Below are 19,065 nucleotides of genomic sequence, written 5' to 3'. Positions count from 1 at the left end.
TGATGACAGGGGATATTCTCTTCTTGTCTTTATGAATTTGATTATTCAGGGTACCTCATATATGTGGAACCATATAGTATTTGTCTTTTTAAAAAAATATTTATTTTTTAGTTGTAGTTGGACACAATACCTTTATTTTATTTATTTATTTTTATGTGGTGCTGAGGATAGAACCCAGAACCTTGCATGTGCTTAGCTAGTGCTCTACTGCTGAGCCACAACCCCAGCCCCGTTTTGTCTTTTTAGGACTAGCTTATTTCACATAACACAGTGTCTCCAAGATTAATCCATGTTGTAGTATATGTAAAAATTTCATAAGGCTGAATACTGTTCCATTGTGGGTTGTTGTGAATAATGCTGCTATGGACATGTACACTGTTATCTCTTTGAGTACCTGCTTTCAGTTCTTCTTGGTAGTTGAATATCTTAATTCTGAGTTTATTTTTTTGAAGAAATGCCAGATTGTTTCCCACAGTGGCTGCCATTTTACACTTACATTAGCAGTGTACATGGGTTCCAGTTTTTTCCATACACTCATTAGCACTTGTTCTGTTTAAAAAACAAACAATTTTAAAAAAACCAGTAGTACGAGCCATCCTAATAAATGTGATATGGGATTTTTATATATTTTTTTAGTGATTTAGGTATATCTATAGATTCTTAATATTTGAGCATTTCTTGCTCAGGAACAACACCTATAATCCTTGGCCTATTCTCAGTATACTTTATTCCAAGATTTTCTTGTCTCCTGGTAAACTGTATAACCTTTGTCTCCTCCTTTTGTTCCAACAGTATATATTGATTCAAATGATTCTTTGGATAAACACTTCATGAAGGCTGTGAACCTCTTTATTCTGGGAAATTGTTAAGTTTGAGTGTGATGAGAAATCCACTTCAGTCTGCAGAGATTTCTGGAGTAGGATTTAGAAGACTTGGATATTTCTTGTAGTTGTTGCTGCAGAATTGAGTATTGAACCTAAGGGTGCCCTAGCACTGAGCTACATCCCCAACCCTTATTTTTTATTTTGAGACAAGATCTCCCTAAGTCTCCCAGGCAGGCCTTGAACATGGGATCTTTCTGCTTCAGCCTGTCAAGCAGCCAAGATTACAGTCATGTGCTATTGCTATTGTGCCCGGCAAAACTTGTATATTAATTAATTAATAATTAACTAATTTTGTGATATTAGTCAATTCAAGTCTCATGTTCCAATATTTATATAATGAATGAGAAGTTAAGAGTCAGTAAAATTTTATTCAGGTCACACTGCATGCATATGTTTCTTGATCAGGTAGATATTATGAGCATAAAAAGATGAAAGGGCATAGTTTGACTTTCAAGAACTAGCTCAGTGGGTGATCCCAGAGGGTTTTCTAAATCTGAAATCTTTTGTTTTTGGTACCAGGGTTTGAACTCAGGGGTGTATAACCACTGAACCAAGTCCCCAGCCCCCTTCCTCCCTTTAAAAAAAAATTTTATTTAGAGGTAGGTTCCCCCTGAGTTGCTTAGGGTTTTGCTTAAATGCTGAGGCAGGATTTGAACTCAAGATTCTCCTTCCTCAGCCTCCTGAGCTGCTGGGATCACAGGCGTGTGCCATTGCAACTGGCTTAAATCTGAAATCTTATAAATGAAAAAGAATTTTTTTTTTAAATTTACAGTTACTGTAAAATGGGGAAAGGAGAAATTTGAAGGTGTAGAATTGAATACTGATGAACCTCCAATGGTGTTCAAGGCTCAGCTTTTTGCACTGACTGGAGTCCAGCCAGCCAGACAGAAAGTTATGGTGAAAGGAGGAACCTTGAAGGTAAAATTTAGTTGAGATTTTCTTTATATGCTATCATTATATAATTAGTGAAAATAATTAATACTGAGAAATCTGTTTAGTGTTAATATACCATTTATAGTACTTTTTTACTCACTGAAAATATATATAATTTTATGGGTTTAAAGTTCTGTTTGTATTTATGTTGCGTATGGGAAGAACGTTGTGCCTATTTCAAAACATAAAAGTATCACTTTAGATTTTATTTTGCAATTAGATATCTTTGAATGTTAGGGGAGTGGGATATTTTATAATTATTGGTATTAGTATTATTCGACTTGTTTTCCTATGAATACATATTAAAAGTATTTAATTTTGTTTGACCAATATAAAATTTATTTCTGTAGTAATTTTAAGTTAATAGAGATGGAAAATTTTCTCTCTTAAAAACATGCAACAATATGATTAGATTTGTTTTCTTTTTAAAATAGTAAAAAATGTATTGTACATGAACTTAAATGTTAAAATTTAAAGTTCTTAAACATCTCTTCCAAAACTCTGATTCTGGAATACTAGAAGCTTAAATTTTTTTCCCTTTTTTCTTTTTTATGTCTTATACATTGAAGAAAAGCCTTTTGTCTCTTGAGCAATTGCTATCACCTATCTAAGAGATGAGAGTCAAATTTTTCAAAAAGCAAGGGGACCCAAGTTTTCATTTAATTCCTTTGGCACGATCACAGTGACTCTAGCATATATCTGCTTCATTGATGAAGGGCCACAAAAAAGATGAGAAAGTATTTTTTTTTTTTTTTTTTTTTTAAATAAGCAGTCGTGTATGGCTCAGTGGCAAAGTGCTTGCCTAGCATGCACAAGATCTTGGATTCAGTCCCCAAAATGTACCATTTCTTATGATTAAAGGCAATAGTTAGTTCTTAAACTGAAAAAGACCTTTAGAAATTTATTGTTCCATTTTTAAACAAGAGTGTCCAAAGAGATGATTAGTCATACTAATGAAGGGGAGACACATATTGAATATCTGCTACCGTCTGTGAAAAGAAGAGTGGGCTGTAAATATAGCTCAGTGGTAGAATCCTTGCCTGGCACATGAGGCCCTGGGTTTGATCCCCAGCACCATAAAATTTTTAAAAAACTAAAAAGGAAAAGGAGTAATGTGGGACTGACTTAATCTTATGAGGGGAAGGGCTTAGCTGTAGTAAGTTACTACATCTGTGGAACAGGGATGGCATTAAAAAAACAAAATCTTGGTTTAACATATGAAGCAAAAGTTTTTGTAAATTGCTTCATAGATGTGAGATTTAGGACTCAAAACATTTGTGGACATGCAGATACTGCTGAGAGTTTGTTTGTCTTGATCAGTTTGGTTCACTTTCCTAGTATATTTTTAGTTGTTTTGTTTTTTGTTTTGATGGGAATTGAATGCCAGAGCCTTGTGCATACTATGCAAGTTCTTTATCACTGAGCTACATCCCCAGCTCCCTCCTTGTATAATTTATTTTATAATTTTAAAACTTATTGTTTGTTGAGGTACTAGGGATTAAAACTAGGGCCTTACATGTGCTAGGCTAGTAATCATTGATTACCTCTTTGTCCCTTTTTATTTTTTATTTTGAGACAAGGTCTCATTATGTTGCCCAGGCTGGCTTTGAACCTGTGATTCTTATGCCTTAGCATTCTGAATAGCTGGGATTATAGGTGGGTGCCATCACTCCTGGCCTGGTATCATTTTTTTTTTTTAATATTTATTTTTTAGGTGTAGATGGACACAACACAATGTCTTTTTTTTTTTTTAAGAGAGAGGAGAGAGAGAATTTTTTTTTAATATTTATTTTTCAGTTTTCGGTGGACACAACATCTTTATTTTATTTTTATGTGGTGCTGAGGATCGAACCCAGCGGCCTGCGCATGCCAGGCAAGCGCGTTACTGCTTGGGGCACATCCCCAGCCCCAACATATAATGTCTTTATTTTTATGTGGTGCTGAGGATGGAACCTGGGTCCCGCCTGTGCTAGGTGAGCGCTCTTCCACTGAGCCACAATCTCAGCCCCTGGTATAATTTTTAATAGCATTTATGTTCTCAAGAGCCTCCTGGTTTGGATGATAAATTATATAGTCACATTAGTTACCTATGCCTTATTTTATAAATTAGTCTTCATATTCTTGTCATATAACCTAGTTACTAATTTGCTCTCTTGCTTCTAAACTTGCAAAACATTAGGATCTGTCATTTGTCATTAAATATTTAGTACTTGCTAAGTATACTTAAATGTCTTTTAGTACTTGGTGCTGTCCTGTACTTAGATTGTGTCACTGTATGCAATTTAAGCAATTGTTAGACTTCCTGGCTTTTAGGTTGTATGTGTTTTGAAACCTTTTTTTTTTTTTTTTTTGGTTACAAGGGATCGAACCCAGGGTACTTTACCACTGAGTCGTATCCCCAGCCCCTATTTGTATTTTATTTAGAACAGGGTTTTGCTGAGTTGTTAAGGGCATTGCTAAGTACTAAGGCTAGCTTTGAGCTTGTGATCCTCATGCCTTAACCTCTTGAGCTGCTGGGATTACAGATGTGTGCCACAGTGTCCGGCTTCAAATATTTTTTTTTGATTGAATTAATTTTGAATAGAATCCATAAGCAGGATAAATTTTATTTGAGGAAGCTTTTAAAACTTAGTACTTGTGCAGAGATGGTTAAATTTTCTTTTGTTTGTCTTTGAAACAGGATGATGATTGGGGAAACATCAAAATAAAAAATGTAAGTATTAAGAACACTTCCTACAATGCAGTATCATAATTATTACACCAAAAATAAATTCCAAATAACTTTTTTTATAACGTATATCCATGTGTTCCAGTACCATTTATTGAATACTTTTCTTTTTCCATTGAATTGTGTTAGTTTTTCTTGAAAATCAATTGTCGGTCTAATTTTGGATTGTTGTTTCATTGATCTAGTTGATTAAAGTTATACTACTACCACATGGTCTTGATTATTAAAGCTTTATATTAAAAGTCTTAAAAATTTCCAACTTTTTCTTCTTTTAAAAGACGACTTTAGCTCTTATGTATTTGCTTATAATTTTAGAATAAGTATGTTGATTTTTTTTAATAATTTTTAAAAAATATTTTTCTCTTAGCTGTTGATAGATCTTTATTTTATTTATTTATACATAGTGCTGAGACTTGAACCCAGTGCCTCACACATGCAAAAGGCAAGTGCACTACCACTTAGCCACAGTCCCAGCCCAAGTATGTTAATTTCTACAAATTGACTACTAGGATTTTGCTTGAAACTTCATCAAATCTAAACTCAATTTTGGGAGAATGAATGTCTTAATATGGAGTATTAAAATCCTTAAATAGTCAGATGTGGTGGCACACACCTATAATCCCAGCAGTTTGGGAGGCTGAGGTAGGAGGATTGCAAGTTCAAGGCCAACCTCAGTAATTTATCCAGTATAAAGAATTTATAAATTCTTTATAAAGAATTTAGGATGATCTTGTCTCAAAATAAATCAAAAGGCCTGGATATGTAGCTCAGTGGTAAACCACCCTTGGGTTCAGTCTCTAGCACCAAAAAATAAGTAAATGAATAAATAAATAAATTCTTAAGTTTATTTAGGTCTTTATTTTGTCTTTGGGTTGTAGGTTTTTTGTTTAGAATCTTTTATGGTTTTTGTTAGATTCTTAGAACAAGGTTTCTTTGCTGTTGAATGATATTTTATAAAATGTGTTTTTCAGCCTTTATTGCTAGAATGTAAAAAAATATGATTGATTTTTCTAAGTTTGTTTTCATCCTGAGATCTTATAATTAATTCATTTAATAGTTCCAATAGCTTTTCGGGTTTAGATTTGATGTTTTCTGTGTACATAGGCATATTATCTGAAAATAATGAGTTTTACTTTTTCCTTTCTTTTTTACTTCTTTTTAAAATTATTGTTGACATAATTGATAAACAAATGACTTCTGATTTCATTTTCTTTCATAACTTCTTGCTAGGACTTCTAATACATTAATATTGAATAGAAAGTGATGAGAGTAGACATCTTTTCCTACTTCACTAAGATTTAAATTATGAATGGCTATTGAATGAAGCACTTTTTCTGCTTCTGGTTAAAATGATCATATGATTTTTCTTTTGGTAATTTGGTTATCCCCCATATACCCTTTTACACTGGGGTCTTATCCCAGGGCTGGTGCCTGCTAGGCAAGCACTTCAAACTCCTGGGTTCAAATGATCCTCATGCCTCAGCCTCCTGAATAGCTGGTATTATAGGTGTGTGTCATTGGGCCCAGCAATTTTTAATTGGTAAACCTTTGCATTTCTGGAATGTGCAGTTCTCAAACCCCTTTGCATACTTTATGGATCGAAAACCCCAAAGAGTTTTGTATATATCCATTGATATTTATCATATTAGATGTTAAAGCTGATACATTTTTAAATATTCATTCATTTAAAAATAATAACGGGACTGTGGATACAGTTCAGTGGTAGAATGTGTGCTTAATATCTGCAAGGCCTTGGGTTCAATCTACAGCACCATAAGTAAGTACATACATATATCTAAAACTGAATTAACAAACTAAACATCTAAAACCTAATATAATCAATCAATGGATTGTTCATTTCATATTTAAAAAATATTTTTTCAACACAAAAATGTAGTGAAGGAACTGGCATTGTTATAAATATTTGCAAATTGTGTGCGTGTGTGTGTTTGTATGGGTGTGTGTGTGTGTGTTTGTATGTATGGGTGTGTGTGTGTGTGTGCGCGCAGCATTTTAGGAATTTAACCTGAGGCACTCTACCACTGAACTACACTTCCATCTCTGGATTATTTTTATTTTGAGACGGGCAGGTTGTTGAGGCTGGCATTGAACTTGTGATACTCTTGCCTCGGAGTCCTGAGTTGCTGGGATTATAGGTGTGCGCCACTGTGCCAGGCAATTTTTGACTCGTTTCATAGAAAACAGCTAAATTCTGTACTTTCTTTTATATTCAATCTGTTGTGATGTGTTGCTTTAGTTTATGCCTCACGTAGTCATACAGGTGGAAAATGAAGTGTCTTTTCAGATAAAATTATAGATATCCTTTCACAGAATACCAAAATTCAACACATAGTAGTTTATTTAAAAAAATTTTTTTGAAGATGGAGTCTTGTTATGTTGCCACTGAGCTATATTCCCAGTCTTTTTTATTTTTGTTTTTGAGACAAAAAATGCCCTTGCAGACCTCAAATTTGTGATCCTCCTGCTTAGCCTCCCAAGTAAGTGAGATTACCACCATGCCTATAAATTGGATGTTTTTGCTTGTTGTGTTTTGATCAGTGTGCTAAGGATTTATCAGTAAACCTTTCCAGTTCTTGATTTTGTTTTATATTATTGCCCAATTGATATCTACTCTGAAAACTATTTTTTCCTAAGATTTAAATTTATTAACTTCTCTTCTAGTTGCATACGTAAGTTTTTTATATATTGTATTTTTATTATCATATAGCAAAGAACATTTTCTAATTTACCTTATGATTTCCTTTTTGTCCCTTGGGTTGTTTAGAATCAGGTTAATTTCCAGTCATTTGAAGCTTTTCCTAGATATGTGCTATTGATTTCTAATTTCTTGTGGTCAGATAACATGCCCAATGTTATTATAGTCTTCTAAAGTTTATTGTTACTTGTTTATATCTAATTATTTGTATGTGTTCTTGGTTGTCAGATAAAATGTTCTATAAACTATAAATGTCAGTTAGGTCCTGTTGGTTTATATTGTTCAAGTCCTCTATATTGTTATTGCTTTTTTTTTTTTTTTTTGTTTACTTGTTTTGTCTACTTGTTTAGCAAGTGCATTCAAATCTCCAGCTATAATTGTGGATTTGATTATTTCTCCTTTTAGTTCTGTCACCTTTTGCTTCATAGATTTTGATATTTTCTTATTAGATACACAACATAGGATTGTTATGTCTTCATGAACTGATCTTATTTAATTATGAAATGTTCTTTATTTCTGCTAAATTTCTTGTTCTGAGATTTACTTTGTCTTTTCTTTATATGACCACTAACTGTTTTTTAAATCATTGTTTTCATTTTCCTTTTGCTTTTAGTCTGTTTCTTTATATTTAAAGTTAATTTTTAAAAGATAGCATCTAGTTGGGTCTGGCTTTTTTATTCAATCTAGACTCTTTCCCTTTTAATTGGAGTATTAGATCATTTATGTTCAATGTAATTATTGATATGTTTGGGTTTACGATTACCATCTTGCTAATTTTTTTTTTTTTTTGCTGTTTTTTTGTTGTTCCAGAGATTGAACCTAGGGGCACTTAACCACTGAGCCGCATCCCCAACCCTTTTTTATATTTTATTAGAGACAGGGTCTTGCTGAGTTGCCTCACTAATTTTCTGAGGTTGGCTTAGAACTTGCAATCCTCCTGCCTCAGCCTCCTGAGCCACTGGGATTATAGGTGTGCACCACCGCACCCAACTTAAATGTGTTCTTTAAGTTAACATTAAGTGGGTAGAGTATATTTAAATGAATAAATACTTATTAAAATTTCTCAGGTTTAATTTTTTTAAAACTATATTTATTTTTTAGTTTTAGATGGATACAATATCTTTATTTTACATTCATGTGGTGCTGAGGATCGAACCCAGTGTGCGTTTATGCTATGCGAGCACTCTACCACTGAGCCACATCCCCAGCCCTCAGGTTTAATTTTTTTTTTAGAGAGAGGGAGAGAGAGAGAGAGAATTTTTTGATATTTATTTTTTTAGTTTTCGGTGGACACAACATCTTCATTTTATTTTTATGTGATGCTGAGAATTGAACCCAGCGCCCCGCGCATGCCAGGCAAGCGTGCTACTGCTTGAGCCACATCCCAATCCCAGGTTTAATTTTTAATGTGATAAATATTGATAGATAAAATCCACATAACCAAAGCTCTTTGAAATCTTTTTATTACTTCACAGTGAAGCAGGGATCATCGAATTATGAATTGCAGTCTAGAAATGTCCTGTAGCCTATTTTTTTCATTCTGAAAGTTAAGAATGGGTTTTTGAATTTCAAACAATTGGGAAAAATAACAAGAATATGCAACTATGTGACTCACCAAGTCTCAAATATGTATCTCATAGTCCTACTGGGGAAAGTTTGTTGATTCCTGATATTGAGCCGTCTTAAACAGTATCTTCAAATTGTTACTATAAGGGTGTGTGTGTGTGTGTGTGTGTGTGTGTGTGTGTGTGTGTGTATCTTCAAATAACAAATGACTTTGGTCTGTTATAAACTATTTTACTACATAATCAACAGATTTTATGCTAAATTTTTTGCAAAAAAAGTGAGATGTGACCATTATGCTTGTTTTTTTTTTTTTTAATTGCTGGGACGCCTGTAATCAGTCAGTAGAATAATTTAATATGTGTTCTTTTGTTTCTTTTTACTAGATGTAAACATTATCAACTTTTAGGCTTTTCATGAAATTATTATTATTTTTTTTAAATAGGGAATTACTCTACTAATGATGGGGTCAGCAGATGCTCTTCCGGAGGAACCCTCATCTAAAACTGTCTTCGTAGAAGACATGACAGAAGAGCAGTTAGCATCTGCTGTAAGATATGATCACATTTTGCATTTCTTCACTACTTTTGGAAAGACAATTATTAAAATGTCTTTCAGAAAGTAGCACCTAAACATTTTAATCATTAATATCAAGATGTGTTTTTGGCAGTAAATAAGAGATTATTATTATTATATTAAATATTTATTTTTTAGTTATAGGTAGACACAATGTCTTTTACTTTATGTTGTGCTGAGGATTGAACCCGGTGCCTCATGCATGCTAGGTGCACGCTCTACCTCTTGAGCCACAACCCCAGCCCAAGAATGTTGTTATTTTTGAAATTAGCTTATAATAAATCATACAATTAGATTTTTTAAAAAATACTTATTTTGTAGTTATAGGTGGACACAATATCTTTTAAAACAGTCATTACACCTTGATTGTTATTGCTTTCTTTTTTAAAAATTTTTTTGGTAGTTGTAGATGGACATCATGCCTTTATTTTATTTGTTTATTTTTTTATGTGGCGCTAAAGTTTGAACCCAGTGTTTCACATGTGGTAGGCAAGTGCTCTGCCACTGAGCTACAGCCCCAGCCCTGTTATTGCCTTTCTAACTTGCAAATGAATTTATTTAGACTTTACTTCCATTTAACTTTAAAAATAAAGTTAATAAGTTAGGGCTTATGCTTATAAGCCTCAAAACTATGAGGTTTTAAGGACTGTAACTTTACAGATAAGAGTTGTAGGATGTACATAAAGTTATAAAGTAAATTAATATCTGCAATAAATATCTGGCAGATAGCACTGTTTAAATACTGTTTACTATTATCTTAATGAGAAAACAGATTCAGAGAGTACTTTAAATGCGAGGGTCTTTAAATTCTCAAGTGCTCCATGTTAAATTATCTAATTACCCTGAAGCTTCTTTTTTTTTCATTTACAGTGCTGGGAATCAAACCCAGTGCTTTGCTTGCTTTTTGTGCTCTACCAGTGAGCTATGACCCAGCCCATATCTTGAATATAAATGCAGAATCAGTGTAAAACTGGCCAATACATATGAGTCAATATTTTTTTTAACATGTAGCATTTAGTCGCATCATTCTTTTTTTGTTGTTGTTAGTTTTTTGAGTGTTTTTGCATTGCTTTTATGCATATTTTGCTTCCCTAGTCTGTTTATAAGCTTGCAAAGGAGGTAGGACGGATATGGTAGTTCGTATTCTCAAGAAAGGAATTAAAACAGAATTAATGCCAGCATGATGCAAATAAAATTTCTTTGTTGGTTGAAGGTGCAATATAAGTTGTTAGGCACTGGTAAATGGTACTTGATTTGATGTGTGAACTTTAGTGATTTATATATGCCATGTCATTTTATAAATATGAATTAATTCTCTTTTAAAATCAGATGGAATTACCATGTGGGTTGACAAATCTTGGTAACACTTGTTACATGAATGCTACAGTTCAATGTATTCGATCTGTGCCTGAACTCAAAGATGCCCTTAAGAGGTAAGACTAAAGAGAAATGGTTTAAATTTCTGGATGAGGAAGGTTCACATTTGGGTGGATAGTAGTAGTATTTTGTTTTTTTTAGCATCTTTATTGAGATATTCATTTATCATACCAATTCTTTTTTCAAGTGTTCAGTGGTTTTTATTATATTTATAAGGTTGTGCAGCTCACTGCAGTCTAATTTTAGAATCCATCCCTCCAAAAGGAAACTTATTACTTGTTGCCAATTGCTTCTTAATATTCTTCCACCCACCTCTAGTGCCAGGTGACCATTAATCCACTTTCTGTCCCATTCTGGGCATTTCTTTCTTTCTTTCTTTTTAGGTTTTTTTTTTTTTTTTTTTTTAGTTGTAGGTGGACACAATACCTTTATTTTTAATTTATTCATATGTGGTGCTGAGGATTGAACTCGGCGCCTCACATGCACTAGGTAGGCACTATACCACTGAGCAACAGCCTCAGTCCTGGGCATTTCTTACATGTAAATAGAATCATATACTGTATGGCTTTTGGAACCAGTTTCTTTTTCACTTAGCATAATAATTTCAAGGTTTATTCATGTTGTAGGATATGTCAACATGTCATTCCTTTTAAAATATTTTATTGTATATGTTTATAAAATTTTGTTTTCCCATTTGTTTTGTTGATGGGCATTTGGATTGTGTCTACTTCTGGGCTGTTGTGAGTAATGTTGCTATGAACAGATATTTATAAATTTTTGCGTGGACAAATTGTTTTCATTTCTCTTGGTTATATACCAGAGTGGATTGCTCAGACGTATGTTAACTCTGTTTAACATTTTGAGGAACTGTCAAACTGTTTTCTTAAGTAGCTGCACCATTGTACATTCTCACTAGAAATATAAGAATGTTATAATTTCTACACATCTATACTAATAGTTATTGTCATGATAAATAAGCAGTGGGGGAAAAAAAACCTGACATACAAATCAGTAAAATGTTGAGGCATTCTCCAGGGCACAATATATAAATCTTTCTTGGAAACGTGGAGAAAAAATTAGACATGAAATATAGTTCTAGAGGGCTGGGGCTGTGGCTCAGTGGTAGAGCACTCACCTAGCACATGCGAGGCCCTGGGTTCCATCCTCAGCACCACATAAAAATAAATAAATAAAATAAAGATATTGTGTCCAACTAAAAAATGAATATTAAAAAAATATAGTTCTAGAAATGTTACTATTTATAATATAAGAAGTAGCTAATCTTGTGTGCATATGGCCCTGGGTTCAATCCCCAGCACACCAAAAAAAAAAGAAGTAGCTAGATAGAGGACAGGCAATATCTAAAAGTTTCCAATGAGTACTAGGATAAGTTAAAAGAAACCCCACGCTTAGATTTTTAGAAAATTTTGAAAAACAAAAATAGCCCTAAAAACTACAAACAGGGGCTTTGGGGTTGTGGTTCAGTGATAGAGTGCTTGCCTAGCACTTGTGGAGGCACTGGGTTTGATCCCTACTACCACATTAAAACAAACAAAATAAAACAAAAAAACTAAATAAAACTACTAACAGAAAAGAATCAGAATCAAGACTGATATAGGTCCTCATCAGTGAGCATAAACACATGAAATTAGTGGAAAAATACCTGTGAACCACCAAGGAAAAATAACTGTCAACGGGTTTTGTTGTTGTAGTTGCTGATGTTCTTGTTCTTTTTCTGCCCCCTCTCCTCCTCCTCTTCCCTCTCCTCTTCCTCCTCCTCCTCCCCCCCTCTATTCTCTCTTTGGTTGTAAATCCTGCTTTCATTTCTCTGAAATTTGGAAGTATTCTTACTTAAAGTTCTTTTTTTTTTTTTTCCTATTTGATCCTTTAAGTGCAGAATGCTTTGCTTTTTTTTTTAAGTCATGGCAGTTTCAAAAGGATGTAAACAAACATGAAAATAAAAAACACTTCCAGTTGGATATAGTTTAACATTTTTTTTCTGTGATCTCTTTCATTCTACTTATGTTAGCACAGAGTTTTGCTTTTTTAGAATTGAGACATAACAGATCTAGAGAAATGTATATACCTTAAGTACTCAGTTTGGCCAGTTTTTTTGTTCTTTGAGTTTTACATTTGCTCTGTAATCTGTTTCCTATCAGAATATAGAACATTTCAGTCATCCTAGAAAGTTTTCTTGTGCTTTTTTTCAGTGAATCCTCATCCTTTCTACTCACCTTTAGCAACTTTTGATTTCATTTTAGTCTGCACATTCTGGAAATTAAAATAAATGGAATCATACAGGTTGTACTTTTTTTTTTTTTAAGTCTGACTTGTTTCACTCAGCAAAAAGTTTTTGAGATTTGTTCACATCATTGATTGTACTAGTAGTTCTGTTTGTCCATTCTTGTCAGCGTTGGGTGCTATTGATCTTTTTCCTTTTAGCCTCTATAGTGGGTGTGTAGCACATAAGCATGGTTTTCATCACCGTGAATGTATGATTGCTCTCCTTCCTCGGTGTTTGTTATGAATGATAGTTTCTGATTCTTTGTTATAAGATACCATATGAATAATGATTGGTTTATTTCCTTTGGATGATTATTGTATTGTACTATTGTAAATTAACTTGGCATCATAAATCTGAAAAATGAATTTAAAATTCCTTTAATAGAAACTCTTTATTGATGAGCAAACTGACTTGAAACTTAAATGACATCTTTAATGTTATACAGGAAGTTAATGCTGAATGTAGTCATATGATTTTTTGATTTAAGCATTTTTTTAACCATATAATGCTTAAATGAGCAAGACAAGAAGAGAAAAAATACTCTGAGAATCAGTTGAAGGGTGTCATCAGTTCTTTTAATTGATTTCTTCCCATTTGAGTTTCAAGATGAGTTTAATCTTATTGTTTAATTCTGTCATAACTTTCCTAGGTATGCAGGTGCCTTGAGAGCTTCAGGGGAAACGGCTTCAGCACAGTATATTACTGCAGGTCAGTATGATAAATAGACTACTTATAATATTCAATCAATGTTACTTTTCACTTATTTTTCAGCTACCTTTTCAATTTACAAAATGTATTTTGTACATTACTTCATTAAAATTTGGAGTACTTTTATATTTCACATTAAATAACTTGAAACTTATTAAACAAATTATAAACCAGTGATTTTTTTTTTTGAAAAATAATATTTGGATTTTTTTGGATTGAATTATTATTTTGATCTCAGGTTCTATTAGATACATTTATGTTTGGGAATGACTTTGGGGATAGCCAGAAATAAGTTTAATCATGGTTGATGTGATCATTATAAAAGTCTTAGTGGTTGTTAGTATAAAGAAGTTATGTGTATGAAGAGAAATAGAAAAGAAAAAATTTTAATTTTATTTTTTTGGTCATGCTAGGGATAGAATCAAAGGGCTTCATGTGTATTGAGCATGAACTCTACCATTGAGCTATACAGCCCTAGAAATTCTTAAAGGGTAGAAATGCCTTGTTTCTTTTTTATATGAGAATAATTTTGGATCTTTTTATATGTGAGTACTCTCTGAAATAATTGGAATAGATTGATAGGGTTTTGCAGCCATGCTTTTTCCCCCCAACACCTTTATTGCAATATAATTCACATACCATACATTCACCCATTGAAGTGTACTATTCATTATTTTCTAATATATTCACAGTATTGTCTGAATGTCACCACAGATAATTTTATAACATTTTTATTACTTCAAGATAAACAAACCCCTCTGTAATGCAATTCCATAACACTGAGCAGTCATCTTCCCCCCTCTAATCTGTTTTTAGTCTTACAGATTTGCCTATTCTGGACATTTTCTGTAAATTATATAGACTATTGCAGTGTAATCTTTTCCTTTAGTTCATATAATGTTGTCAAAGATAATCCACATTGTAGCATTTATCAGTACTTCATTCTTTTTATTGCTAAATAAGCTTCTATTGTATGGACATGTCACATTTCATTTATTCATCATCTGTGGACATTTGGATTGTTTCTCCTTTTTGACTTAATGTTGGTGTGTTAATATTTGTGTGAATACGTGTTTTCATTTATCCTGGGTATATAAATAGGAGTGGGATTTGTGGATCATAAGGTAACTTAATATTTAACCTTTTGAGGAAACTGCCAGACTATTCCCCAAAGGAGCTGTACCGTTTTACATGCCCTGTAGTGATATAGTAGGATTTTGATTTTTCCACATCCTTGTGAACATTTAGTATTATGACTTTTTTACTTTAGCCATCCCAGGGGTGCAAGGTGGTGTCTCATTGTTGTCAACCATTAATTTTTAGTACTATAAACAGTAGGTTTTTTTTGCATCATTTCGAGTTAAATTTTAACCTGAACTTACTTCTATATTTGTTTTATTTCTTAAGTTTTCAGTGACAAAGTTGATCATTTATATCTAGTTCATTTGATTTTTTTTTCTTTTTGTGTATTTAATAAGAGTAATTCAGAATTTCAGCAACTTGTCTTGCATCTTATAGTAGATTTATAGTATTGGTGGGTGAAAGTACTATTTTTTACATTTTTGCTTGTGTGTGTGTGTGATAGAGCATCCTGGGTTCAATCCCCACTATCACTGAGCTCCCAGCCCCCCTGTCTTTTTAAAATTAGGGTCTTGCTAAGTTGCCAAGGTTGGCCTTGAACTTGAAGTTTTCCTACCTTCCAAATATTTTTGCTTTTTGCCTTTAAAATTTTTATTTTGAAATTTAAATTTACAGAATTTAAGTATATATGAATTTTCCAGTTACTTTTTGTCACATCTATTTAGTTTCTCGTTTCTCTGTACTGCTTGTAGTTTTCTTCTGACTCATTTTAGAATAAGGTACCAGACATGTCTTTTATTCTTGAATATTAATTATTTCCTAAGAATAAGGATGTTATTTATAACTGTAAAATAGTGATCCATTTTCAGAATCTGGGAGTTTAACACTTTACTGTTCGATGTTTAAAAATACAGACTTCACTCATTGCCACTGTCCCACTATTTTTCATTACAATGTTTTTATCAGCTTCAGGATCACACATTGCATTTAGTTACTGTTGTCATTTACTGCCATACACCTTGAATGTGCCAGTCTCATCTGGCCTTGGAAGTTTTGTTGTCATGTCTTATTAGTCTTTCAATCTGTATTGTGTGTTTTTTTTCTTTCTTTTTTCTTTTTTGGTAGTCCTGGGAATTGAACCACCCAGGGACATTTTTCCACTGAACTGTACCCTCTGCCCTTTTTATTTTAAAACAGGTTTGCTAAGTGGCTGAGGCTGGCCTTCAACTTACGGTGCTGCCTTAGCCTTCTGAGTTGCTGGGTAATCCCAGCATGCCTATCTTCTTAATATTTTAATTTAATATTTTTTAAACATCCAGTTTAATTTTTTTATTCAAGAACAATTTATTGAGCCTCTGCAATTATGACAGATGAATGACATTTTACATCTTAGATGTTAATAAAACAATACAAGATAAAATTGGTCTGAGTTTTGCAATACATGAAGAAAAGGTGAGGTGTGATAGCTATGAAGTCAGCAGAGGAAAGGTATTCTGAATTAGCATAGCTAATTTCAAGACTGAGGTTTAAGGCTGGTAGGCGAGGATTAGTGGGGAAAGGTTTTGAAGAAGGCTAAGTAGTTTTGGTTCTTAGCTGTTTGATGGAGTAAAGAAATGTGTAAGGATTCATATTTCAATATTCAAGAGTTCATTAGATAGGAATCAACTGTGTGTTTAAAGGAAGGTAATTTGAAAGTGGTGATCTCATGGCCTGATAATGGCAGAACAGTGATGATATGCTTGTTTGATTCTTAGACAGAGGTTATGTGTTCTCTGTATTGAGTTAATACACCCTGCTTTGTTTGGGGAAGACAAAGGCTGGCAAGGAGAAAGAGCAGCAGGGCTCAGAAGTTGTTTATAGCTAGTGATTGCATTATAAAGACATCTGGTGAATTCTTCAAGATTTAAAAATGAGTATCTTAGTAGTAGTACAACAATTATGAAAGAATAGATATACTTAAATATAGTTGAGCAGGGTTTTTTAAATTTAAGAATTAAGAATTTATAGTAGCATGTATTAAATATGTTATTATACTAAGGCAATATTTGCTTTGTTTTTAAGCCCTTAGAGATTTGTTTGATTCCATGGATAAAACTTCTTCTAGTATTCCACCTATTATTCTACTGCAGTTTTTGCACATGGCTTTCCCACAGTTTGCGGAGAAGGGTGAACAAGGACAATATCTCCAACAGGTAATTAGGGCAAAATTTTTTTCATTAAATGTAAACTTAGGTTTCCTATATTTATTACTTAATATATTTGGAAATACAAATATCAGTCTGCTCTTTTTTTTATAAAGGGTTTTTTTTAAAAGATGGACACAATATCTTTATTTTATTTATTTATTTATGTATGTATGTATGTGGTGCTGCGGATCGAACCCAGTACCTCACAGGTGCGAGGCAAGTGCTCTACCGCTGAGCTGTAACCCCAGCCCCTCAGTCTGCTCTTATTCATAACAAAATATTCTCTTGCCTAGAGTTGGGTAGTAGCCTGTCAGTTCTCACCTTGCTTGTGCTTTTCCTCCTGGCGGTGTTTTTCCATATAGCACCCAGTCCTTATAAAAATGTAAATAGGACTGGGGATTTGGGTCAGTGGCAGAGCACGTGCATAGCATAGGTAAGGCCCTGAGTTCTGTCTCCAGCACAAACTCAAAAAGAATAGATTCCTGTTGGGTCCTTGTTTAGTACCCAGTAATGATTTTTCTACCATAGTCCTAAATCACTAGCTTCCTGCTGCCTCTCTGAGCTTATCAGTACTACTCCTTTCCTTGCTTAACCTCTCTCCAGCCACATGACTTCATTGGCCTTCTTTTAACCCTTCTCTTCCAGTAGTGTCTTTTTTTTTCTTGTTCCCTTTGCTGACAGATATGTGTGTGCCTGGCCCCCTCAGGTCTCATACCTGGACTGTCTTAACATTCTAACGTCCTTCCCTTCCCACAGTCACTCTCTGCTCCCATACTGCTTTTTTTTTTCCTCATAGACCTTGTTTCTACCTGAATTATATTTTGTGTATCTGTGATTGCCACTGGGACTCCTCCTCCTCCTCCTCCTCCCTCCCTCCCTCCCTCCCTCCCTCCCTCCCTCCCTTCCTTCCTTCCTTCTTCTCCTCCTCCTCCTCCCTCCCTCCCTCCCTCCCTTCCTTCCTTCTTCTCCTCCTCCTCCTCCTTCCTTCCTTCTTCTCCTCCTTCCTTCCTTCCTTCCTTCTTCTCCTTCTCCTTCCTTCCTTCCTTCCTTCTCCTTCCTTCCTTCCTTCTTCTCCTTCTCCTTCCTTCCTTCCTTCCTTCTCCTTCCTTCCTTCCTTCTTCTCCTTCTCCTTCCTTCCTTCCTTCCTTCCTTCCTTCCTTCCTTCCTTCCTTCTTCTCCTTCTCCTTCCTTCCTTCTTTCTTCTTCTTCTTCTTCCTTCCTTCCTTCCTTCCTTCTTCTTCTTCTTCCTTCCTTCCTTCCTTCCTTCTTCTTCTTCTTCTTCCTTCCTTCCTTCCTTCTTCTTCTTCTTCTTTCTTCTTCCTTCCTTCCTTCTTCTTCTTCCTCCTCCTCCTCCTTCTTCTTCTTTCTTCTTTCTTCTTCCTTCCTTCCTTCCTCTCCTCCTCCTCCTCCTCCTCCTCCTTCTTCTTCTTCCTTCTTCTTCTCCTTCTTCTTCCTTCTTCTTCTCCTTCTTCTTCTTCTTCCTTCCTTCCTTCTTCTTCCTTCTTCTTTCTTCTTTCTTCTTCTCTATGTATTTTAGATATCTATAATAGTAGCACAAATACGAGCAAGTAGGAGCTCAATAAATATTTGCTGAATGAATAAACATTCTGGAACTTTTTTTTTTAAGATCTTATCAAATTTTTAAGAAATCACTTTTCCCCTTTGGAAATAGTAATTATTTTGGAAGGATTTATTGACCAACCACTGTCACTGCTTGGATTACTGTGTTGTTTCTTTAAAAATTACAGGATGCTAATGAATGTTGGATACAAATGATGCGAGTATTACAACAAAAATTGGAAGCCATAGATGATGATTCTGTTAAAGAGGTACTTAATGCATTTGTGATTATAGACTTTCATTATATCATTCACTGTTGGTTTTTATTTTATCCCCCAAAAAGATTAAAAATAAATTTATCTTAATAAGTAGATATGCATTTGAATGCTTTTAGATGGTCAACCTGTGGTTGATAGATTGAATCTGATATTTAATTTAGTGCATTCTTATTAAGCTTAATTTATTAATAT

At 33.8% G+C, this 19,065-nt stretch overlaps 1 protein-coding gene across 3 annotated transcripts in view; it reads left to right on the top strand.

Moving 5' to 3' along the window:
• Positions 1–19,065, top strand: part of USP14 (ubiquitin specific peptidase 14) — a 36,268-nt gene that overhangs the window by 4,169 nt on the left and 13,034 nt on the right. The window contains exons 1-8 of one of the 3 annotated variants that reach the window (XM_081263167.1): positions 1,774–1,802; positions 4,498–4,530; positions 6,989–7,043; positions 9,270–9,374; positions 10,730–10,833; positions 13,711–13,769; positions 16,911–17,041; positions 18,784–18,864. In XM_081263167.1, the coding sequence (XP_081119293.1) occupies positions 9,285–9,374; positions 10,730–10,833; positions 13,711–13,769; positions 16,911–17,041; positions 18,784–18,864 (465 nt within the window). In that variant the 5' untranslated portion in view covers positions 1,774–1,802; positions 4,498–4,530; positions 6,989–7,043; positions 9,270–9,284. Of the gene's footprint in view, positions 1–1,656; positions 1,803–4,497; positions 4,531–6,988; positions 7,044–9,269; positions 9,375–10,729; positions 10,834–13,710; positions 13,770–16,910; positions 17,042–18,783; positions 18,865–19,065 lie in introns of those variants that run through there. The other 2 variants (XM_081263165.1, XM_081263166.1) reach the window with 2 other exon arrangements.

Source organism: Spermophilus citellus (genome assembly GCF_964194105.1).
Source record: "Spermophilus citellus genome assembly, chromosome: 12".
Taxonomy (NCBI): Eukaryota; Metazoa; Chordata; class Mammalia; order Rodentia; family Sciuridae; genus Spermophilus; species Spermophilus citellus.
This window is presented reverse-complemented; position numbering and strand designations above follow the sequence as displayed.